This window comes from Ostrea edulis, chromosome 8, assembly GCF_947568905.1.
Source record: "Ostrea edulis chromosome 8, xbOstEdul1.1, whole genome shotgun sequence".
Classification (NCBI taxonomy): domain Eukaryota; kingdom Metazoa; phylum Mollusca; class Bivalvia; order Ostreida; family Ostreidae; genus Ostrea; species Ostrea edulis.
In genome coordinates, this window is record NC_079171.1 from 42902134 (window position 1) to 42928198 (window position 26065).

At 34.3% G+C, this 26065-nt stretch overlaps 3 protein-coding genes across 3 annotated transcripts in view; 1 reads left to right on the top strand and 2 right to left on the bottom strand.

Annotated features, from left to right (window-relative positions):
* The window catches only part of LOC125662394 (uncharacterized), a 1158266-nt gene that overhangs the window by 527262 nt on the left and 604939 nt on the right, over window positions 1-26065 (bottom strand). The window lies entirely within an intron of this gene.
* Window positions 112-16944, bottom strand: LOC125661729 (fibrinogen-like protein A). Its single transcript, XM_048893880.2, has 9 exons — window positions 16849-16944; window positions 16170-16235; window positions 10130-10192; window positions 9847-9909; window positions 8126-8294; window positions 6878-7038; window positions 2315-2411; window positions 1687-1854; window positions 112-1197 (listed from the first exon to the last, which is right to left on the bottom strand). Exons 2-9 carry the CDS (start codon window positions 16233-16235, stop codon window positions 956-958), a joined length of 1029 nt encoding a protein of 342 aa, XP_048749837.2. The 5' UTR covers window positions 16849-16944; the 3' UTR covers window positions 112-955.
* LOC125647706 (uncharacterized) lies at window positions 20252-24793 on the top strand. The gene is made up of 4 exons (XM_048874486.2): window positions 20252-21500; window positions 22252-22404; window positions 22847-23041; window positions 23264-24793. Exons 2-4 carry the CDS (start codon window positions 22275-22277, stop codon window positions 23851-23853), a joined length of 915 nt encoding a protein of 304 aa, XP_048730443.2. The 5' UTR covers window positions 20252-21500; window positions 22252-22274; the 3' UTR covers window positions 23854-24793.

Here is a 26065-nt window from a genome sequence, read left to right on the forward strand (position 1 = left end):
GACTTTAAAATAATCATCTTCCCTGTGTACAATCAGTAATGTTGATAGACGGATTAATAATACATTGAATAAATGAAATAAACAAACGAAAAAACTAAAAAGAACAACAACAAACAAAAACATGATGAATAAATCCATAACGGAATACTTGATTTTAAAAACAGAAAAAACTCGTAAGCTGAATTTTGAAACATTTAATAATATAATCGTGGGAGATAACTCGCATTTGTTTACGATACAAAACCGATCAATTGTTTAACAAATGTTCCCGCGACTAGGACAGGTAACTGATAGTCATCCCGCGATGAGAAAGTGGTTTACCTGAGTTACCTCTAGATTACCGCGTTAGGTTTTTCCCATCGCAGGAACACGGAAATCAAGAGATCCGCGTTGCCTGTACTGTATGGTGAAGCTGAAATCATCCCTTTTTCCATAAAGTTGATTTGCTAGTTTGCCGTGAATATTCATTTTCAATAAAATATTGAATATTAAGAAATCATATTCCTGATCAGATTAAATGATGGCGTTATAAACTTAAACATAATTTTAACACACACGCCTCTATCATGGGATCTTGGTGACTAAATGAGTAAATGGGATCGGGAACCTAAGAACAGTAGCCATCCATTGGTGGTCGCCCATTCTCATTGTGAACCGTCAACATGTATCTTGATTACGTAAACGATGCAACTCGTAGTTACATGGGTACAATATCAGTACGTGAGCTATGTTTACAGTGAATTTATTTGGAATGAAAAATATATATAGAAAACCCACGAAAATTGTATCACATAGATACATGTAATATTTACTTCCAGTAACTATCAATAAGTATCAGTAAATGAAAAAAGGACAATGAAGAAAAAACCAATCGGAACTCTGCACTTTCTTCTCTTTGTTGTTGTTTCATATTTGTTCACTTAATGGAGTTTGCGTTCGCACTTTTGTTAACGTATCAGCATTTCCGAATCATCATCTTAGTACGGGATACTTCGATTCCGTTTTGTATGGGCGGATCCCAGGGTTGCTTCCATTTTTTTGAGTTGTACGGACCGTTCAGATAGGCGTCATGACAGTCGTTATACCACCACCCTCCTCCAGCTCCGAAACCACTTACACATTCATGGAGACCGATTGTAGAAAACTTCATCCCCACCACATTGTTAGCACTTATCCCGGTATCAACCAGTCGATCTCCTTGAACAAGAAAACAAGGGTGTACATGACATTGATTCACTACACACTCACCTCTACTTGTCTCTAGTTTAGATTACCAGTACTGGTGATTCAATAGCATAGACGTTTCAAAACAACGACAAATATAACTCTACATGTGAACTCACGCCAATGTCGTATTCGTAATATAACCACATGACATCATTTATTTTGGCATGACGTATGCAGCGATTGGAGACTGACCCCCACAGCTCTTCTCTTGAATTTATAGCAATATCATTACGAGTAGACATACCAATATAGTACTAATTATGCAGTAGTACTTATTCCATATATTCAAAACATTGATTGGAGATATTTCATCGGATCAGGAGTAGAAAAAGATGTTGAAACAAAAACTGACGAAAAACTATATCCCAATGAAAGTCGATCAATAACCGAGAAAAGCGTTACCTCTGTATGCACTCCGGTGTCCGAAGAGTGTTAACGAAAATCAAATTGAATGCATACCAAGACTTCCATTTGTTGGTTTGCTGAGAAATAGGCGATAGCCATCCGACTCATCCGAGATGGAAAATCGGTCATATTCCTGATAGAGTGTGGAACCATTGGTTAGGGTGATGGAAAAATAGATACGGGTGTCGTTGTTTTTAGTCATTTGGTGGATGACATCATTACCTTCAAATGGTGATAAGAAATACCAGTATACAATTAGAAGAAAAAGGAATTTTTTAAATGTTACTCACCGAAAATATTGTATTATTTTTGGATAGAAGTGTGTCAACACCTCAGATAAAAGGTAATGAAATAGGGTATATATATGTATTGACAGAAATATAGATACAGAGGGATATATAGATATGTAGATAAACGTGCTGTTAGTATATTGTGAGAATGGGAATTTACGCTATTGTTACGCGATTTTTCACGTAGAACATTGCGTGTGGGGGATACACAAACACTGAATATAGTATATATTATATGAAATATTTATAAGTATAAGCGTGGGGGAAAATTACGCGCCTATTCTATGACCGCGTAATTAGTGTAGATTCCTTACTTTTGTAAATCACCACTTTTCAATACACACATGTATATAAGAAAAGGATATCCTTACAAAAAATGCAAAAAAGCTTACCTATCCAATATTCATTAGAAACGGAACCAAATCCCTCTTTATATTCTGTCCAATTTCTGCTGAAGTCCACCGATCCATCATGACGCAATTGTATTACCTAAAATATGTACATGCATAATTTAAGACACTAAGTATGTCACTTCCGAGTTTGGGATATTCCTAAAGCAGACATATGCGACGTTAAGAACAATTGCATCAGATTTATGCAGACATAGCCTTGTCAACTCCTTTTCACAAAATTCGAAAGCGAGGCTATGGTCGGTAAACAAACTTTCTGTCAGCACAAGAAAGACATAGTGTCTGCAATCACTGCTGTGTCTCATTATGCACTGATAATTATATGATACTTAATGATAATTAATAATAAAGATATTGGAAATTAGGAAATCCTGGACCCAAGCTATGAGAAGAGACCTTGACGTACTTTTGACCGTGAATCATCTCGCTCAATTTGGCAGTACGTTGACAAGTTTAGAATTGGGTTGTTGAAAGTGTTTGATCAGTTTAATCAGAACTATATATATATATATATATATATATATATATATATATATATATATATATATATATATATATTATCTATGGAAGTGCGCAATGTGTTTTACCGTCTGACCGTTGAGACGAGCGAGGACCCATATATGTAACATCAACTTTCCATAATTATGTAGCAATATTCCATTATCACCTGCTTATTGTGTTTATATCTCTGAACAGATTCGATACGCTTTGTTCTGCGTATGGTTTGTTTTTTAATCGAGGCAAGCTACCACCAAATAAGATTATGCTACAGGGGTTTCAACAAAATCGTTTAAAGTCAGCATTTTGCAAATTCCATGGACCCAAGCTTTGAGAGGAGACCCTGGCGTACTTTTGACCTTCTATTTTTTTCTGTCTTTAAAGAGTTCCTTATAAAGGAATGTACATCCTTGTAAAGTACACTCTTAATGGAATCGATGTTGTTGAATTTGGTTACATTCATGATTCCTTGAATAAAGTCGGCCGGGATGGGGGGGGGGGGGGGGTATTATAGTCGTCATGTCTATATATGTATGTATCCGAAACACTAACGTTTGAATAAAAGGTGAAGTTAACGAAGAGTGATCAATCTCATAACTCCCATAAGCAATACAAATGGATAGTTTGGCAAACATGTACACCTGGACATACCAGAGGTGGGATCAGGTGACTAGGAGAAGTAAGCACCCCCTGTCAACCGATCACACCCACCATGAACCCTATATCTTGATCAAGTAAACAGAGTTATCCATAGTCAAAATTAGTGTGACAAGAACCGTCTAACAATCGGTATGAAAACGTCAGACAACATTTGACCCAGTGATAGGTTGTACATGTATTTGCAAACTAGATCGTTATAACGACCATAGATATATATTTGCGAAATGCTGACTTTAAACGATGCTGTTGAAACCCCTGCACCATCAACTTGTTTATCAGTAACTTGCTTCGATTTCAAAACTGATCATACACAGAACAAACTCTTGCATATCGAATCAGTTGATAGATATAAACACAATACGCAGGTGATAGTGGAATATTGGTGCAAACATATGGGAAATTAACGATGGAGAAGCTGATATCATCCACTTTGTCATAAAGTTGAGTTGTTTGTTTGCCTTTAATGTCTACTTTCAATACAATATTTAAGTATGAACCAGAAATGGACGACTTTGTGGTGTCTTTTATTTTGAGTTCACAGTGATATATGGAATCGACATATGAATGAAAGTTATTATTGTTGATAGAAAACGTCGTCGATATAGCTAAATGTCGAATTGAAGGCTACATTTAGAGACTTTTTTTTCTTTTCTCATATAAGTTTTTAAATATATTCTGCTTCATATCAATATAAAAACAGGTCAGCTAACAAAGGAGCACAATTCCTGTCCATGGGAATTCCAACATACTATTGGAAGACCTGATCACCAAAGATCACGAAGATACTGTCAATGAGGAACTTTTGCATATTTTTATTGGAACTTCAGAGTATTTGTGCGTGGAATCAGAGTGGTGTTTAGGGAAATAATTTTTGGATGACTGATCACTAGATATTAAAACTTTGCCCTTTGCATTTTTGTTGCCGAAGTAAGTGTCTATGATGCCAAAACATCTTTAATTTACCGCGAGGAATGGTCGTGTAAACTATTGAAAAGTCATATGCTTTGATGTTATTGATTTTGGAAAAGTTTTGCGATTTCAATCAAATTTACTAAAAGTTCTTTAAAAAAGTTTAAAATCCACATTTGATTAACGCCATATTTGGCAGATGTAGTCGCACAGTAAATTTGAAGTTTCTCCTTCATAGCTGTTAATGTTTTTGTGAGTAGCAAAGATAGGGACTTGGTAAAACTCTTACTGGATCCATCAATGTGTCTTTGTAGGGTTTTTTATGTAGTTTAGGAATCCAGTATAGGTACGGTAACTCATATTCGTTCGACCTATTGACTGGAATATCAAATGTGTTTAAAACTGAAGCATGGTTGTGAAGAATTACATCTTTTGAAAGAGAGATGGAGTTTTAGTGCGATTACAAAAAGTGGAGTTAATGCCAAGTTCGTTTAAAATACAGTTGTAATACGAACAAAGACAATGTTGTTACAAGTTTTGTCATCTGGAAGCAAAACATATTCCTCATGTAGCCTATCTAATTCTTTTATCACTTCTGGTTTATTAAACAGAAAAGGATAGATGGTACGTACTTTTGTTTTGATATGTCTAATGCGGGATTTTAATATTCTTCTTATAATTTTAACCCATTCTGACAATGTATGAAGTTCTGTTTCATATTAAGCCAGTCGTCTGGCATAATCTTCGACATAATTCATAATAGAGATGAAGTTCTGTCGCCAATTGAAAGACCGAAATTCTCTGTATTCGGACCTTTTAGAATAAGTGATTTGAGGCCCTCATTTTCAACTATATGTATATCAACATTACCAGTAATGACATGTCCAGCTGAATTATAGTTCAAAGAAGATGAAGAACAAGAACATGTAGGTGGATGGTCTATATCTAGGTAGCGTAAAGTTTGTTTATAATTAAAAATTTGGGATGCAATAGTAGAGGTATATTTGTAGGAAATACAAGGTGTAGACGTAAACTTGAAATAAGTTGGAATACATGACTGAACCCTTTTATGACGAAGAGTGTTGCTTATATTGACGGTAGACATTCCTTTGTTGGTAAATTTGAGCTTAAGGAACTGAATGTTAATCGATAGGGTTATCATATCTCATATGTACATTTTTTGCAACAAGGTACTTATTTTGGTACCTATGTTTTTGACCTTGTGACTTCGATCTTGAAGTTTCACGTACTCTGAACTATGCTGGGATAAATGAATCGTTAAACACCTTTTCATGTTTTCGCATTATCATTTTTGAATTGTCCTGAAATTAATATTTTATGAAAGGAGATAGTAGATAATGGTGAAAATTCATTGCGGGCATTGTTTTACCCTTCCGTCAATAAGCAATGTTGATATCGAAAGGTAACCAGCTTTGGATGAAATGCGGTAAATTTTGATCTATGTGTGGGTCTAACGCCGATGGCAGTGAAGATCCTTTATCTCACGATGCCCAACGTGATACTATACATTTATTGTATGATAGTGAGGGAGATGTGAATATGTATTCACCCTGAAAGAAAAATCATATGATTTTTCTTGGGTGAATAAATTTTCATATCTCCCGAACATTCATGCAATAAATTGTTTATTATACCGAAACAAAGGAAGACTACAAAAGTGCATTTGAAATTGGGGTCCGCTCATCTATACAGTGTATGTAGTTGAGATCGTCATAACGGTAACACCGCAAACGTCAACATATTACGGTAGAAAGTAAAAACAACGAAATTCAGTGATATGATAACCAGTTTTTGTATTTCCATTCTTCTTGAATGCTGATTTACTTGCTTTTTTTTATCAAGCAAAACCATGCGATTCAACTGTATTCCAGAGACCCGCATATTTTCTGCCCTACGAACTATGAAAGTATAATGACTCGGACTTATTGTGACGTCACAATTAACTTCGTCTACCTTGACGTAAAATTTATGGAAATTGCACGAGACTGCCCAAGGGGTAAATATGATAGGGGGATATGATGTTTGAGAGGGAGATATGAAGTTTTGTGATCCCAGGCACGTGGCCATCTAGACCGATCAGATTACGCGTTGCACAGAATTATCATACTAAGGTATAATAATACCGGACATTTTGTTTTGGAAGCCTTACCGAAGACCTGTAAATTAATTTCTGACGCAGATTACTGCGACTCTAGTGACTTCAAAGTTGCATTATTAAATATAACCATACATGACTGATGATCATCAGAAGATTGTTTTTGCTATCTGCAAATAAACTTCAATATAAGGTTTGGTTTCAAAACTTTACACCATATTACAATGTAAAAAATAATGCGATATAGACGTCTTTAATTTGTGATTGAAAAATAAATTGACTGATTGATTCATGGAGAGGGGAGAGAAGCAGCCATTTTGAAATAAGATTGTTCAGACACAATAGAAAAAGTAGGCACTTACTGTCCATCCTCCACCGGATGTATCCATGTCACAATAGACTTGGACTTGTGGAGAGTTGTCCCCAAAGGGGTGTATGGTGTACACACCGGAAGTGGTCATACGTCTTTGGTAGTAATCGTAACAATCAGTTACTGTACACTTCGAAATAATATTTCTTTGAACTGAAAGTTTGAATAAAGTAAACAAGTGCAAATGCTACACAGTCATTGGAATATGCAGCTACCTGGTGTGAACTTAAGGTTATGATACCAGATATGCACTGAAATGTGAATTAGAGAGAGAGAGAGAGAGAGAGAGAGAGAGAGAGAGAGAGAGAGAGAGAGAGAGCTATATAAATTCATAATTGTAATAATTTCTAACAATGTTCTAGGATAATTTCGAAGCATTGAAAGTCAAACAATAGCCACAATTTTGGGAATCCTCATTATGGCTACATTAAGGAATGCAAGGACAGAGCCTTGCAACGAGGAAAATGAATCGCATTTATATCAATCATACAACAGGAAATATCTTATTGGGTGAACAATTGACTGTGGAAACTAATTAAACTAAGGATCTATCCTAGATTCATTCGCGTGAAAGCATTCAAATTATTCATTCCACTTGGAAGGAATGAATTCAAACGATGTATATATATGTATACTACGTATCTCCACGATGACAATATGTTGATTAGATCTGTTTTCATAAATCATAAATCAGTTAGTAAAAGTATTTAACATTTTATGTAATGCATGCTTTGGAGGACCCATCTTAGTGATATTTTACGGTTTGACTAATGATCGAGTTGTGGACTAAAATCAATATAGTTATAAAGATGTAGTTTGCCAATACAGCCTATTATTGGGTCAAACGCTGTCTGACGCGTTTCATAACGAGTGTTAGGCCGTTCTTGACACACTGATTTTGGTTACGGTTACTCCGCTAACAAAGGAGTATAAATCGTGCCCATGGGATTCCAACAGGCTGTTGGGAGACGTGATCACTGAAGACTACGAATATGTTGTTAATGACTAACTCCAGCATATTTTGATTTCATCTTCAAAGTACTTGTGTGTGGAAACCAGTAAGAGAATCCTGATATCATGGTGAACATATTATGTATGACGTCTTTATAGATCGCTTCGGCAGGATCTCTTGTTTTTGGATGTTATATTTGTAAAGTAATTGTGAATGTTAAAGAGATTCATCTTGATATGTATTGCACACATTATGTTTTCAGTGCTATTACATGCAAAATTGTGATACCAGTTTCCCCATGTTCCTGTTCCACGTTCTGTAGAATGAGAATGGATGACAGTATGACGATGATGATAATTAGCACAATCAGTGCTATGACATAATTCCTTCTAATATTCTTTTTGTTTGCAGCTCTATCGGAACGGACGAAAGATTCTGATTTGTAATCTGTTGTCAGCTGCAATAAAAAATCACACAGAGTTCAGACAGAGGTTTATAGGAAATAAACAACTTCCGTATTTACAATGATAATAAGCCAAACTTAATATATTAAGTACAGCGGTAGCAAGTATCAATGATGCAGTTTTGTTTTTAAACGAAGAACTCTTATCTTAAGCTAAGCCTTGTCAAAGATGTTCGTTTATCAAGAATTGAAACGGATTTCCTTGGTGTAACAATTTTAATAACAGAAGGATTTAATTCTATAAATTCATTATGCAAACACACTGATGAAGCCATCCCGAATATCAAATCCATTCGTCGTTTTTTGACAATCTCAGTGCGATCAAAATATGTTCCAAGTGAGACAAATACTGAATTCAGCGTTAAAAAACTTCAGACACTGCTGCGATGCAGACATTGACGTTGAACGTATGGAATTGGCTAAAATCGACCGATCAGATCTCCTAAACACGTCATTGGTTAAAACACTGCATGGGTTTGTTAGTTTGATAAATTGAAACAATGGAATAAATTACGTATCAAATACATATTGATTATATTGGGCAAACTATTATTCAGCAACTTAGATAAAAAATATGCGTTTTATTTCCAGGATTATCAATGAATAAAAATCCATATACATAAAATGTGTTGGTGAGAATCAGTAGGAATCCATAGATCCGGCTGTAGACGGCCATTTCTAATTTTCGTGTTTCATGTAGAACTGAGTGTTTGATTGGAAAACCCAACAAAATAATTCTTTATTCCTTTAAGCAATACTATATTATCCACAATCTATTTTCCTTTTTAACTTTGAAGTACGACTCATATTAATTTGTATCGTAGTGCACTTCCTACATGGTGGGCGGACATATCAAGGGCTTGAAAAAGAAGTTTGACTTGATGTGAAAATATGTTCTTTGATTGTACCAGATCCCAAGGGAAAGTTGTTTTTTTTTTGTTAGTCAACCATCTGCCACTGTAAAGAGTCGATTCCACTGTCGTATAATATTCACTTGATGAACATAAAAGAAGAGAGCCAACCACTCTCTCCTTGAATAACACACTTTTGAGTAAGCCGGTGCAGCCCATGAAATACCATAACGCACGATGTTGTACAGATTCAATATTGATAGATGTAAGACACCTATACTGCAGTCGTCCAGAATAGGTGCGACTCCACTTAAATAAATTTTCTCAGATGTCCTGAATACTACTGATTCATTAGTATATATTTTGGATATAATAGCTCTTAATGCGCGTCCACCAGATTTCTCAAGAGTTTCTTTGTTCCTCTTGAATGTGGAAAATTCATCAAACAATATACCGAGATACTCATAAAATGATGAATATTCAGGGTGATATTCTATTTTGAATACATGATCACTTCTTGGCTGTTTTTGAGTTTATGCATATTCTCCACACTTTATAATATCGGACACTGCGTCCATGTCGGCCTCATTAATGTGTGTAGCGAGGAGGGGTATATTTTGATTAAGCCACAGGTTCACCGCTCATTCAATTGTTACAATTACATATAAGGATAACAGTATATATTGAGTACTTACATCTGAGTATATATGGTCGTTCATTACAGGCAATGGTATCTGTACATTGTCCTGGAAAGTTTGCTATTTGCAGAATAAAATTATCAAGTATTATGATAAAAGGACAAAAATAACGTTGCGGGTATTGTAATAGAACCCCGTTCTCTGTTCTCAGAGGGTAAAAATGTGATATTGAAATATTCCAGAACAATCAGATTTAACTAAATTACATGCAAGTATAATGAAAATAAATAGGTAAAAGAAATTCCTTCTATCACAAAGAGTTATTGAATCGAACATTTACCTCCGAGTAGATTTGATCTCTCGTTACAGTCAATGACATATGTGCATTGTTCTCCATGGTTATCTGCAGAATAAAAGTATTAAGTAGGGTTGTTGTTTTTTTTATTTGTCTTTTTCAAAGTATCGTATCAAAAACACCACATCAAGTTACTATTTAGAAGAATAAGCTTATGTAAACAATTAAAAAGACATTCTCAATTCAAGATAAACATAACTGCTATTTTCACTTATCAACTTAAAAATAAACTGGCAATATACCAAGTCAAAAATTCAAATAAAATTTATATGGGATACACAGCACAACTTAGATAGTTTGATTTTCTCTTTACTTTTTCTAACAAGTTGAAAGATTAATTACAACTGCGAAGCTTGGTTGAGCGGTTCAAGTAGTTCAATAAAACAAATATTAAATTACACAATAAAGACGTCTTTATGTATTCATTTATAAACATAATGTACTGATTGTCAAATAAGTTTTGTGTTTATCATTATTCACAGTTGATGAAAGTGTTGAACATCGACTGTAGATTATCTATTTCATGTAGAAAATAATTTTATGTAGGAGACTTTGTTTTTTACCATGTTTTATTTTTCATATTGACAATATAGCATTGAATCCCTCCGAGATATCCGTGTTATACTTAAGGTAAAACAACTCTCAAAGATATAAGCATAAAAAGGACAAAATCCCCATGACCCTGTTTAAAAGCATTCACTTCAAAACTTTTATGCATTAAAGCGGTAAATAGAAGTCATCAATTTCGATATACCAGAGGTTGGATCAGGTGCCTAGGAGGAGAAAACATTACCTGATGGTCCACTATCTATATCAGGCAATGAAGTAAGCCATAGTACAAATTATCTAACAAATGTTATCAAACATGACAACATAGCTTGTATTCGCAAATTACATAATCATAACGCCCATAAAATTTGCGAAATGCTGACTTTACGCCAGACTGTTGATACCCATATTAATCTAACTTATTTTTCAGTAGTCTAGATTTTAAATGGTCATTATATATAGACCATGCTCTCGCGTATTCAATCATTTGAAAGACACACATACCATATATGAGTGATGAAGGGGACATTGACAATATTCAATTTATTTGAAAATTTTAAGAAATATGTACGAAAATTAAATATGATTTTTAACACGATAGCAAGCCCTTTTCAAGATTTTTAAAAAAATGTTATAAGTGCTAATTTTCAATTCATTTTATATTTACGTATGCTCAGATTGTTACAACCCTACCGACCGGGATAGCCTATTGGTTGTAGGACTTGCATCTTGAGCAGTAAGTACTGTCTCTATTTTTCAACAAAACCTAACAACATGCAGGTTGCTGCTATTTCTTAATGAAGATCCCGAATTGAGAATATTTTCTTCCTATAAGTATCTAAGAATAAACGTTAACTGATGGGATGCCGTTTTCAGGTAAGATATGCCATGTGTTATATGTAAAGTGCTTAGCTACCGATACCAAGTTAAAAACTAAATGGTAAGTGTATTCATGGTTTTATCGATTGTGAATACTAGTAAATGAACAATGATTAATGTGATAAATCCTTTAAAGAATACATTCTCAAGGGCAAACACGAACCCCAAAACATGCGACCAGAGGTGAGACCAATTGCGCGTTAAGTAGACATAGATGAATTGATTGATTTTGTTATTGTTTTGCGTCCCGTGGAAACAATTTCACTCTTATTGAAACGTCACCAGCTGTAGGCGAAGTACCACAAATTAAGACCTATGGTTAGCGTTCAGAGTTGTAGCTGTGGGGATTCTTTATCACGTCCACGCCTGTCGCGACAAGGGACCCCCGTTTTTAAGTTCATATCAGAAGGATTCCGTGATTCCCACTCGTAGATGCCGAGCGTTTGGCGAATGAACAGTTACTACCTATTTCAACGCCCTAGACCATGACACGATCGGGGTTTGAAATCACGACCTCCCGGTTAGGAAGCGAACACTCTACCACTGAGCTACCGTGCCATACATGTATTTAGAAAAATGTGTGATGTCCTTTATATCGAGTTCAATACAATATATCAATTCGACATATGAAAAAGTGAACGTTTATGTTTACATAAGTTTAAAAAAATTGACAGCAATGGTAAAACGTAAGCAGTTTGATCATCAGACTTTTTATTGTCAGATACTGTGATACATAATCAAACAGAACGACATTTATCTTCGCTTTGTTACCCTTTATAATAATGATTTAGAGAGAAATCAAAGTTTATATGGTGGGATATTTTAGCAGTACGTCATCGTCCAAGGTTTTATGACAATTATATATATTATATATATATATATATATATATATATATATATTATATATATATATATATATATATATATATATATATATATATATATATATATATATATATATATATATATATATATATATACAGTACACGACACGAGTTTTATGCGTGTTCCACGCAACGCGGTGGAACAAATTTGCCCCAAACACGGTGGACCTTTAAAATTGTCGGCACCTCTGAAGTCCTATTTTTCCGCGCGAGCTAGACATTGAAGTCCACGGAGGATCTCCGTGGATGTCACCTGTACCTCCGTCGATGCCACCGTGTACCTCCGTGTGATAAAACAAAGAAATAGTTTCCGAAATGATTCACCCAAAAAACCTTTTTGCTTGGCCAGTATACATGCCCTCACCCCATTACTTATTTAGAAATTAGCTATAAATCATTCATTTCTTGTAATTGTTGTTTAATGATACGTTGGTGTTTTCGGTACATATCCGTATGTAGACTTCCCTGCAGACGTTCACACCTTTTTATGAAACGCCCAAATTCTCGACATCCTGTATATAAACACCTGTGTTATTCCTACCACTCGTCGGTACATTGTTTCACGGCACGTGCAGCACAATTTCACCAAATAAAAGAGAAGGGTCATGAACAACGACAATCACATGCCAGTAATTTCAATTTGATAAACAGCAGTTCAAAGAAATGTGTACCATAAGCAATAGTTTATTTTTACGTAAAGTTTTCATTGTAATTAGGAATATGTGATTAAGGTCAGCTATATACATGTACATGTTTACATTGGATATGAATTTCATTATGTACTCAACTGTGAAGCAATGTCAGCAAAGAATCAATTTTTTATTACTTAAACAAATAAATATTAAAACTATCTTTACTTTTAAACAAACCTTTAGAAAATTCCCTACTTTCATTAAAAAAATTTCATTAGAATGCCTATACTTCACATTAATCATAACACGGTTTTTAAGGGTTTTTTTCTAACTTGATAAATACTTTATTACACGCATGTATTATTTACTAAATGTATATATAACAGCTTTTTGTCTTTATATTTTTGTATACCTTTGCATAATGGTGATGAGATCCAATAAATTGAATTGAGTACATGTAGTCTTGAAATATCACAAAGTAAAGAGTTGACAGCGATTGAAATAAAAATGCAGACGTTTTCTCGTTTATTCAGTAACTCAATAACTTGCGCGTCTTCTGAATGAAAGCTGTAAAACAAACGTACTAGGTTTTGGTCAGTTATAACATAATACGGGGGTAAAATTCATCTAATCTCCGCTAGCAATGGGTTTTGAGTCAACTGTGCCTTCGTGCACGAATAATCTCGGCTAACGAAGATGAAAAAAAAAAGAAGCCTAGATAGTCCGCTTGCATTAACATGTATTATGAAGGTGCAATCGAAGAATTATCCAGTAAATCCAATGATGTTGCAGTATATATAGCATGCATTTATTTTATTTTTGACTGAGAGGGAGATAGACAGCTAAGCACGTAATATCGTTTAAAAAAAAAAGGGGGGGGGACTCATTCATTAGTCCTAACCCGGACCAGCCGAAAAATTTAACATGTAAAGAAAACAAAATGGGAAATAAAAAAAAAATATCAGAATTAAAGGGGATGGATAATTAATCAGAAAGAAATTGTACTTTCAAGATTTATACTGAACGTATTAAACTTCCCGTATCTGCATACATTCATGAATATTATAATCAATGATTACCAATGCTCTCTCTCTCTCTCTTGCTTTCATTATCTAATGCATCTAAAGATTAAATTAAAGATTATAATAATCGATAGCGTATATGAATAAAAGCAAATAATCGTTAAGTCATTTCTGTTTATATTTATATTAGTTTTTTGTTTTTTTTCATGAACTAGTTGCATTTGACACCGAGGATTTACATCCTTAAATATTGATTACAAGCACATAGAATCGGATAGGGTGTACTTTGAAAACTTGAAAGGTTTTCGCAATCGGAAAATTTAAGCACCATTTTTGTTATTTTATTACTTGTCAAGAAATTTATACAACTTAACCGGCAACATACCCCTTCTGATACATTGAAAAATATAAGTAATGTTAGCACGGGGCTCTGTAAAGTTCAATCTGCAGTTTGGTCATACTTCGTCATTCAACAACTTATTCAAAATATAAAAAAAATGTTTGTCGGATTAGCGGTACTATGATGTATAACTATAACAATGACCTGTGTATAACTTGTACATTCCATGCAAATTCGAAGGGGTTTTCGCCTCAGTAGAACAATGGGGGTCAGCTAATCCGTGTATTTGAAATCAACAGAAGTGCTTAGCTTCTTGCGGAAAGTGTGAAATATATTGGGTCGGCGCAAGATACCCGTGATCTTAGACTAGATCTGATATCGCGACGACCCAATATATTTCACACTTTTCATGAGAAGTCAAAACCCAAACTAGCTAACCGTAGTTTAGACCCTAGGAATTTGCATGGTATATACTTATTATACAAAAATCATTGCATTATCCAGACACTCCCGATGAACATTTTTTTTTATGAAAACCTCTATCAAAGTACATCGAACATAAGTCTCGGTCAAATGTAATTAACTTGGGATTTTAAAAATAAATCATTCGATGGTTTGTATTTTTGCTTCCATTAATTACGTAATAAATTAATTTCAATTTGTTAATCATCGACAATGCTCTAATTTCTATATTGGATCAAGTTATATTTGTCAAGATGCATAACAAAACACTATATGATGGAGGTAATTATGTTAAACAGCGCATTTGTCACAGAGAGAGAGAGAGAGAGAGAGAGAGAGAGAGAGAGAGAGAGGGAGAGAGAGAGAGAGAGAGAGAGAGAGAGAGAGAGAGAGAGAGAGAGAGCACATCGGTAATTATTAAATATCCCTATCACATGTTGTACATTTATGTTTTTCATTTACTGAATATACTAATTCGCATTCAAAACAGGAATTGCCTGCAAGTACGCATTATTTAAAAATAGAATTTAAGAATATTTTAATGAAGAAAGAAGACTAAAAGAAAAAAAGTCAAAACCAGGTTTTCTTAAAAACATAATATATAGTGTTTGGTATCGTTGGAATCGGCTCAATATGCTGAAAAACAATATAAGTATCAGGGGGGGGGGGAAATATTGACATTTTTTCTTTTCTTAAAATTCCACCCTTATCTTGATTATTTGGCCTGCGGCACATTTTCACATCTCCCGCAAGGCGCCCGTGGCCAGAACAAAGCTCTTAGCAGCTGTGTGTATTCGCAAATAACACACACCGTGGAACACAGAGGACACGGTGTATCTCCGTGGATTTTCCACCGTGGTCTTTCCACGGTGGGGTGTATAAAACTCGTGTCGTGTACTGTATATATATATATATATATATATATATATATATATAAAGCACTAAAATGACCAACACAATATCAACAGAGCATAATAACAAAAACTACATATAAATACATCTAGCACTACAACTACACTAATCTACAAACGTATTTCCAACGCAGACTACATGTTTTTTGGTCTTTAAGGCTTGCCAATCAATGTTAAAAGTGGAGGGAATTAGGACATGCCTTATTCGTTCAAGGAGCTGATCCAAAAGTTTGGATTTTTGATTTTGGATCAGCTCTTTGGACGAATAAGGCATCTTTGTACTTGAGAAGAAAACATGAACATGACCAATTTAGAGCACAAGTGTCAATTGAGTGCAAGTACTTACCTCTGTGTAGATGTTTTCATTCATTACAGGCAATGGTTTTTGTGTACTGTCCTTGCAAGCTGCCATCTACAAAATATCAATATTACTTTTGTGTAGAAAATTATTTGGGAATTGTCTTCTTAGAAACCCCATGGAAATAATATGCCATTTTTTATGCCAACATACATGTAACATTATATCAAGTTGCCTGATACAAAACAAATTTATCAAAAATATCACACCGCGCTGTTACATGTAATATGACTCTATCTTTCTCATTTTCTTTTTTCAAATACGGTATTACATATCATCCATATATCATTTTAGAAGTTCATGTAGAAACCGTTGCAAATTGTTGAATTAAAAAAAGATAATTCCATGGCAGAAACGAAAATTGGGTGGAATCTTACAAAGGAGTAGCGTTAAATTAGAGCTTGAACTCAAAAGCAGTACTTCAGAGATCTATGAGGAATTCTACCATATGAAAGACATAAATTGTGATCATAAAAAATATGAAAATCTTTGCAATATTAGAATTTTAACTCTTGGTACATCACACAACAGTTATAAGTATAAGTACAATATATTTGTCCACTTATGTGATAGAAAAAGATACGTATGAAAATATTGCTTAAATGGAATGCAGTGTTCCTTTGAGACAATACTGCATCATAAAGACGACTAAAGGCGATGTATTTACCACATATATTTCTTAGAAAACTCCACATAAACAGATCAGATTTTGAATATATTATATACACCGTGGATTTCACAACGTATCCAATTTGTAAAAGCCGTGTAAGGCACAATGAAAACCGCCAATAATACTGCATTTGAAATTCTACGATGGGGAAGTGTGATTAGTATTCAGGAAGAAATATTTCTCTTGACCTTTTTATGCGATTGGGGAAATAAAGACCATGAGGCGAAGTACTACACCACTTGCACGGACCGGTACGAAACGATTCTTGCAGGAAACAGTTTGCTCGATACGCTGAACGATCTGAACGTATCCAATTTGTAAAAGCCGTGTAAGGCACAATGAAAACCGCCAATAATACTTCATTTGAAATTCTACGATGGGGAAGTGTGATTAGTATTGAGGAAGAAATATTTCTCTTGACCTTTATATGCAATTGGGGAAATAAAGACCATGAGGCGAAGTACTGCACCACTTGAACGGACCGGTACGAAACGATTCTTGCAGGGAACAGTTTGCTCGATACGCTGAACGATCTGCAGGGAACAGTGAACGATTGAATGGAACGCTGAACGGTTAACTTCGGAAATAATATAAAAATATGCAAAAAGTGTGTTGTCGTGTGATATTGATTATTCAACTTTTATTGATCTGTTGATTTGTTGAATTCGGGTGGTTCAAACCTAGGGTTTTGGTGCTTTTCAACCCTACCTTTTCATGGACTTTTTATGCACCATTTTTTTTTCAGAAAAGATTCATATTGTATTTTATCGCATTATCGCATTTCGTTTTGTAGCAATATTGTTGCTCCGAGAACGATGTTGTGTCACACTATCATAGCTTGCATTTCTAGCCAATTTCATTTTACGTCATTTTAATTAAATGACAACCTTACATACGTAATATGTCTTTCTACATTGAAGGATATGCGTTTTTGTCTTCCAGTCAATTTCATTTTACGTCATTTCAAATAAATGACCACATTTCACACCTAATATGTCTTTCTCTTATGATTCTACATTGAGAGAAACAGAGTTGCAACGTTGCCTTGGATTAACACCATGAGTTAAACATAAATAAATTTACACTAAAAATGAAAAGGCTTATATAGGCGTTGCCTGCTGCTTAATCTTTACTATGTTATTCAAAATAAAATACTATTTAAATCTTAACTAAAAATGAAATACATAAGCAGTTTTTATGTTTCAGGTCTCTGTTTCAGGCCCCAAAGACAAATGTAAAATAAACCTATACAGTTTAAGGTGTTTGACAACAGATAAAATGACATCTTATCGAACAAGATTGAAACATTTTCTCGCATAGGGAGAGGGTGCAGATAAACATTAAATATTAGCCATTCGATTAGGAACTCTTTCCTTGGATAAAAAAGAGCAACAGAAAACAAAAAGAAACAATCAAAATATGATTGAAATAAATTTAAACAACATATGAATTTATAAAACAAATAAAGTCTAATTACAATTATGATCAACAGATTATTCAGTTATGTATGCGAATATATGCAAGCGGATATAACATTAAAGTTGAAAACAACGAACAGTGATCAAGCTCATAACTCCTATAAGCAATACAAAGTAGATAATTGGGCAAACACAGACCCCTGGATACACCAGAGGTGGGATCAAGTGCCAGGAGTAAGCATCCCTGTCGAAAATTCAATTTTAATTAGATTGTTGTATATTTTTCAATTTTAAACCAATGGAAAGCTGTATTCATTTCTGAGCGAAAAAAAAAAAAACAACGTACAAAACAGCTCTTTGTCATATTTGCCGTCACCGATTTCAACACCGTCTGTACGAATATCAAATTCAAATACCCGGATTAGCTTACCTCTATTATGAAAAAGCACCTTAGACTTTGCGTTTTTTTTTTTTAATTTATTTATTTACGTGATACACAGGTTGGTCTTAGCATTATGCAGAACGTTCCGATAAACAATTTTGATGAAAATATTTTCATTTCAAAAAGTAACTTGTAGCAAGTGTAACACGACAAACTATTCCTATATACAAAAATGTGATAATTAAAACTAAAAAAGGCAGATATATACATACATCATCCCTCTATATTTGCTGGAGACTACCAGTGTTGTTAAAAGTACTTCGATGGTTATAAATGTATCAAATTTCGCCCTATCTGGTGTTTTTAAATAACTTATGCTTCAATTATTCGCAATTTTAAAGTCCGTCTTAATTCCTCGAATTCCAAACAATGTCTACCTGTCTTAGATCTCATACCAAAGTGACTCGTACGATCTACACGGTCTCTACGTTTCTAAGGACATTGTGTGAACGATCTGCACGTTTCTATGGACGTGGTTTGATCATGTATGGAACGATTTGCACGATATGGTTTGAACGGTCTACAAGGAATGGTGAACGGTTTGCACGGAACTATGAATGCAAGGTGAAGATAACGAACAGTGATCAATCTCATAACTCCTACAAGCAATACAAAATAGATAGTTGGGCAAACACGGACCCCTGGACACATCAAAGGTGGGATAAGGTGCCTAGGAGGAGTAAGCATCCACTGTTGACCGGTCACATCCGCTGTGAGCCCCATATCCTGATCAGGTAAACGGAGTTATCCGCAGTCAAAATCAGTGTGCCAAGAATTTCAAGATTTCATAGTTTTGTTGATGGGTTAGTTTCTGATATGGTGTTGAAACATTATATATAATGTCTTCTTCGTTTTGGTTTCAAATACTTTGATAATTGTAGCCATGCTTCAGAATGTTTGAACTATTGAATCATTTCATTTCAAGATTTTAGAGTTTCCTTCTCTGTTTGTGATATGATTTCCGTGTGTTGAATAATTATACATGTCTTCTTAATATTGGTTTTAAATTCGTGTGATAATGGTATCCATGAACTGCACGATAATGATCACAACGAAATTTAATGACTCTACAGCATTACATGTATTCGATCATCTGGAAATACAGCCTAAAAATCAAGTGATTATATTAAGTGTAATTAATAAAACTCTATTGTATATAAAATAATACACTCTTATGAGTACCCATGAAATTTAAGGTAATTCCATCCGATACTTTGCGAAAGGTTTTACTGCATTTTTGCAACTCCGAGGATTGAATTACTTTAATGACTAATTATACGAGAGTATTTTGTTCTCATATGTGACTGCGACTGCGAAAAAGGGCCCAGATGCGGCAGCACGTCATAATGAGAAATCAGCGATAGAAATCTCTAGATGTTTGAGTCACAATAAAAAAAAAACGCGAGGAAAATTGTTGCGGTACACGTGGTTATATTTTTTCCTCTTTGCCTTGCATTTGATCTATGTATTAGGAAAAGGCACAACTATTATTTCCTATCTTTAATTGCTTGCAATATTCAAATTGTTACGACTTCATTTGTCGATCTAATTTGAATTTACCGCGATTTCAAAGAGTAATAACTCTGTCAAGTGAAAGCAGACGTGTTTATATTTCCGGTCAAAGTGAAAGTGCTTGGGAAATGTCACGAAATGAGCCAAACTTCCACAGCAACATCGATAAGTATACCACCAGAAATTGCTCTTTATCAAGATCATGAATTCTTAGAAGATATTGAACGTGTTGATGAATTATATTTCTCCAAACTTATCGCTTCAAATTTAGACGCGCGCGACAAACAGTTTTGTGACTTATCCAGTGACAGCGAGACACAGGCAAGTGATGATGACATTTTCAATTATGATTCCGATTCTGAATGTGAAAATAACAACAATGATGGAGATGTTTATGTACCACATGAAGTTAATGATACGGACATTAAGGAGTATATAATCTGATCGAAATTTCAAAATGACACTTGCAGTTGTAAGGAGTTTTATGGAATGCCATGTAGCACAAAAATTGACTTTGAATCAGGATGTGAATTCCGTGATCAGTCTTCAATGTACTAGAGAGGAACTTGACACTATTATTAAGGCAGAGTTATTTGCACACAGACGGTCTGGTTCTGGAACACAGGCCAAGAAACACAGAGAGAAAAAACGAGAAAGACCATTTCAAGAATATCTCTTTAATGGCCACAGAGTGTGTCGTACAACATTTTGTTTTGTACATGCTGTTGAAAGGAAGAAGCTACATAAAATTGCCAGATCTCTGGATACAGATGGATTTTTACCTAGAAAACATGGTAACAGTGGCAAAGCACCACATAATAACTTAACAATGAGGGATCGGGAGCGGATTAAAACATTCCTTACCAAGTATGCTAGTGACCATGCACTGCCACTACAGTTCGACTGCTAAATTACAAATCAGAGAAAGTTCTTCTTCCTTCAGAAACAACAACTGCTGATAGTCATGCTCTATATGAGAGACTAGCAGAAGAAATGAGCTTCAGAAGTCTACATCTAATGACTTTCCAGAGAACGTGGCACGAGTTATGTCCATACATTACTATTATGAAACCATGCACTGACCTCTGTCAACTTTGTCAGATTTTTCCCATAAATTTTATATGGTTTCAAACATGAATGATGAGGAAAAAAGTGGAATCCTGTCCAAGTACACTCAACATGTATCAGAGACAAAACAGCAAAGGGACTATTACAGACAACAATGTACCCTAAGTAAAGAAACATTCTTTCCTTACCAGATGAATCGAAACAGGCAGGTAAATTCAAATTCTACTGACATTTTTCATTTACATACATACTTAATTTATGGCATATACATATATATTCTAAATATACATACACATGTATGTCGTGGGCATCTTTTTAGTATGAAAATACATGAGTTGATACATTCTGGTTGTAAATAGTTTCTAAAATATCAATGTGAACTTTGAAATGTTTTCCATGATCATGATGTTAAAAAATATATACAATATAGATAAAGCCCCTTTCAATATTTGGCTTTGATCAGGCCATCATAAAAAATATTTTTGTTTGATGTACTCCGACCCAAATTTTTCAAGGTAGGAGGGTAGGTAGGTAGGTTTTTTTTTTTTGCAGTATCGAAAAAATTGATTATTGTCATAAAAACGCAGACTTAGAAATGTATTGATGTTTTCATTAAACATTGGACAATTAAGACAGATTTAATAATTATTGCTATAAAACATTAATCAAAAAAGTTTCTTAAAGAATATAAATCTTTAAAATGAAACAATGTCTATTTCCCTGGAAACCAAATTAAAAATTAAAAGTACTGAAAAAAATGATTGGGTAGGGGCGATTTTCACGGGTCGGTCGGAGTACATCAAACTAATCAATTTTTATTTTTGGCCTCATTGAAAAAAAGGGAAAATTGATTTTTTTGATAAATATAACATCTTTCAATTTTTAATTGAATTTATATTACAAGAAAATGATTTCAAATACCGATAACTATCATACACATGATATGCAATTATATTTTAGGAAATCCACCATGCTATGTGGACATGCACATGCATTATTCTTGGGATTATGCACAACAGGTCCATTTCCCTCATCATGCCCAGCAAGTGGGACCCATATTTTTCAAGACACCAAGGAAGTGTAATGTGTTTGGTGTGTGTTGCGAGGGTTCAGGTATATAAATTTCTAAACAAAACATATTTCTAATCATATTATTAATTTCTTTGAATTATACAATAAACACAAATTGTGCAAATTATCAGACAACATAGAAACAATGTGTGAATATGTACTTGACATATTGTTACATACTTCATGTACCTATTTCATGTGTTGTATGAAATCTTATTTGAAGAAACAGTAAATTCTTTAAATAAAATAGGAATCAGTTGCAAATCAATTCAGTCAGCTGTTTGTATGAGATCTATTTACAGTAAATCAAAATTTTGTTAAATATATTTGATATCTTTGTATAAAATCTTATTTCATTTTGGATTTCTAAGCAATATATTGTCACATTCTAAATTTTATCCCTCATGAATGATGTTGCATGTTTAAACATTATTCAAGTTGCAGTTTTGTGATTAGTTCACTTAAGTTGTTTTAATTTTTGTAGAAAGGAAAGTGTTCTATTTGATTGATGAAGCTGAGAACACTGGGAAGGGTGCAAATTCTGTCATTAGTATGGCTCACCACTTCTTTCAACACCATGGCCATGGAGAGAAAATAGCCTCCATACATTTTGACAATTGCAGTGGACAAAACAAAAACAATTTAATCATATGGTATGGACTATGGAGAGTTCTTGTTGGTAAGTTTCATATATATGTATTAACTATTAAAAGTATATTTTGTTCTTTCAATTTAATTACTATTGAATTATTCATGTTCATTTAACTACTCATCTCTGATGATTGTTATCTTGAGTAAGGGCAAGCACCTCATATGTAGGACTTTTTAAAGTGACATGAAGTACAGAAAAATGTAATGAAAGTATGATAAAAAATTTAGGACTGTAACTTCGTTAAATTAGGACTCCATATAATTGTGGAATATTCCATGATGGTCGCAGGACACACCAAGTTTGATCCAGACTGGCATTTCGGAGTCTGGAAAGTGAAGTGGCGTTCATCCACTGCTGAAACAATGAATGAGATTGCAGAAACAGTCCGTCATTCATCCCGGCGAGGGCATAGCATTCCTCAGCTTGTGTCCGATCCACAAAAACCTGTGAAATTTAGTGATTGGAAGTCATTCCTACAGCGTTATTTTAAACCTATGAAAAATATTAGAGGTTATCATCATTTCCGAGTGAATGCTGATACTCCTGGTGTTGTGGAATGTAAGGAGGTCTGCAATGCTGTCCCTGTATGTGTGAATCTCTTGAAAGATCGAAACATCCTTCCCTCCATAGATGATCCTCTGCCCCAAGAGATTCTAGCACCTGGTCTTGAGCCTAGGAGACAATGGTATCTGTTTGAGGAAATCCATGAACATTGTCGGTCCCCTAATGCGAAAGACACATCATGTCCGAAACCAGTGGTACCTAAAAAGGAGATGACAGTCGATCCTTCCGCTGCCACATCACACATGGGGAAAAGGAAATCTTTACTCCTTAGATGATTTATGATACATGTAATGTGTGATATAAGCAGTATATAATGTTAATGAAAGTGCATTTTAATGCAAGCATGTATTCATCTATTGATATTAATTATTTATTTTACATAGTTGTCTGTTTTCGTGATGTTTGTTTTGCAGTTGATACTTGTACAGATTTGTAAATTTTTAGTTGTGCTCATTTTTACTGGAATATGATATTTTGTCTACATGTAAACATCTTGTAGGAATGACTATATAATTTCAATTTTCATGTAACTTGCATGTAATTCTTATTCAAATGTTCATTGTTTACTTGTTTTAAACATTCATTGCTTGTTTTTTTGTGGAAATAAATGTTTCTACTTATCTTATTATTTCAAATGAAAACTGATGTTTTTGTCTTCTTCATTGAGGTCTAAAATGAAGTATTAAACAGACAATGTAGTCATGGTCATTTTTGAAACTTTTTCTACCTCTTGAAAAAAAAATGGTGATTTTTAACTGTTTTAACTAATTTGGAATGAAATCAATAATTGACTGATTGTAAGTGAATTTCAATGTATGAAAATGTCAAATGGGCTACTAGTAATTTAAGAAATCTTAGATTGTTGAAAATGATTGTATTGTTCATTTGTTGACAACAGTCTCCTTAAATTATAGTCAGCCTTATGAATTCCATTGTCATAATAACTCAGAAACATGGTTTATACAATAGATTATTTGATCTTTTCTGACAGTTTTAAGCAGGGATTAATAAATATTTAAAGCTTAAATAAAAAATGACTCTTTTAGTATTGACTGATAGTTGTAAATACGTCAGAACGAATGATGACATTATGAATCTTAATGGATGCGTTGTATATATAGGACTATATCTTCTTTATTTTTAGAGATATTTAAATGATTTTTTCTGTATTTGTTCTTCAAAGTATTCTGGTTATAAAGAAGCAAAACAAATAAATTTCGATTTTTTACTCATCTGGGCCCTTTTCGCAGTCGTGGTCACATATATCTACTTATTTTACATTGTCTATGTACCCAGAGACGCCAGATTGAGAATGTGCCTTTGCAGTCAAACTCATCTGAAAAGGACTTGTGTAAAAAGTTTTAGACGGTTTCCTACGTCAACATGGACTGGAAGATTGTAAACCCGTAAAGGGCAACCTCATCTGATGTATCAGCACTTCCATCAAAGATTGAGAAAGCAACTAATGATATACCATCACAGACCACAGATATCATCCTAATTAGATCATGAGTCATTGAACACAATGCAAGCTGAAGATAACGAACAGTGATCAATCTCACAATATCATCCGTTATCTCACAACTGTTAATTTCCAAAGAACGTGAGCCAGTAGGAACAAATTATGTTTATGGAAACATAATAATGTATTACTTAACGATCTAGTTCGTCAATACAACCTCGCATTTGGTCAAATGCTGTCTGACGTGTTTCATACCGATTGTTAAGCCGTTCTTGGCACACTGATTTTGACTGCGGATAACTCCGTTTACCTATCAGGATATGGGGCTCACAGCGGATGTGACCGGTCAACAGGGGATGCTTACTCCTCCTAGGCACCTTATCCCACCTCTGTTGTGTCCAGGGGTCCGTGTTTGCCCAACTATCTATTTTGTATTGCTTGTAGGAGTTATGAGATTGATCACTGTTCGTTATCTTCACCTTGCATTACTGTTACCAAATCTGACCTCCAAGTAGCTAAATTAATGTAGCACGCACCACTACCAGTCAGTCTGTTACAGGGAAAATTCTTCTTAGTGCAACAATATCGTCTAGAATTAAAACCAAAATGTGAACAAAGATACTTACTGCCTCACCAAGATGATTGTCTATTGCTCTCTTGGTTATCAATATACAGCATACATTGCAATAAAAAACTTGCATGTCAATCATTCCTCAGTATCAAAGTTCAACATAATCCCTCAGAAGCCCCCAACCTATTAAAGTACACTAGTTTCATTAGAAACAGTCTACATGGCAATGTTGTCTGATGGACTTATAACGAATCCTTTAGAAAACTAAAGGAATCAATTAGTTTTGTATGACAACAGCCAGTAGAGGAATTAAGAAGCAAATATATTGCTATGACATTGAAACCAAATTCTGGGAAGCCCTTTCATGGAGAAGCAGCGGAAAGAGTCCGCATTTGTTTTTTATTCAATCAAGGCGAAGAATGCATAAAAAACCCATGCTACTTTTCGTACTCGT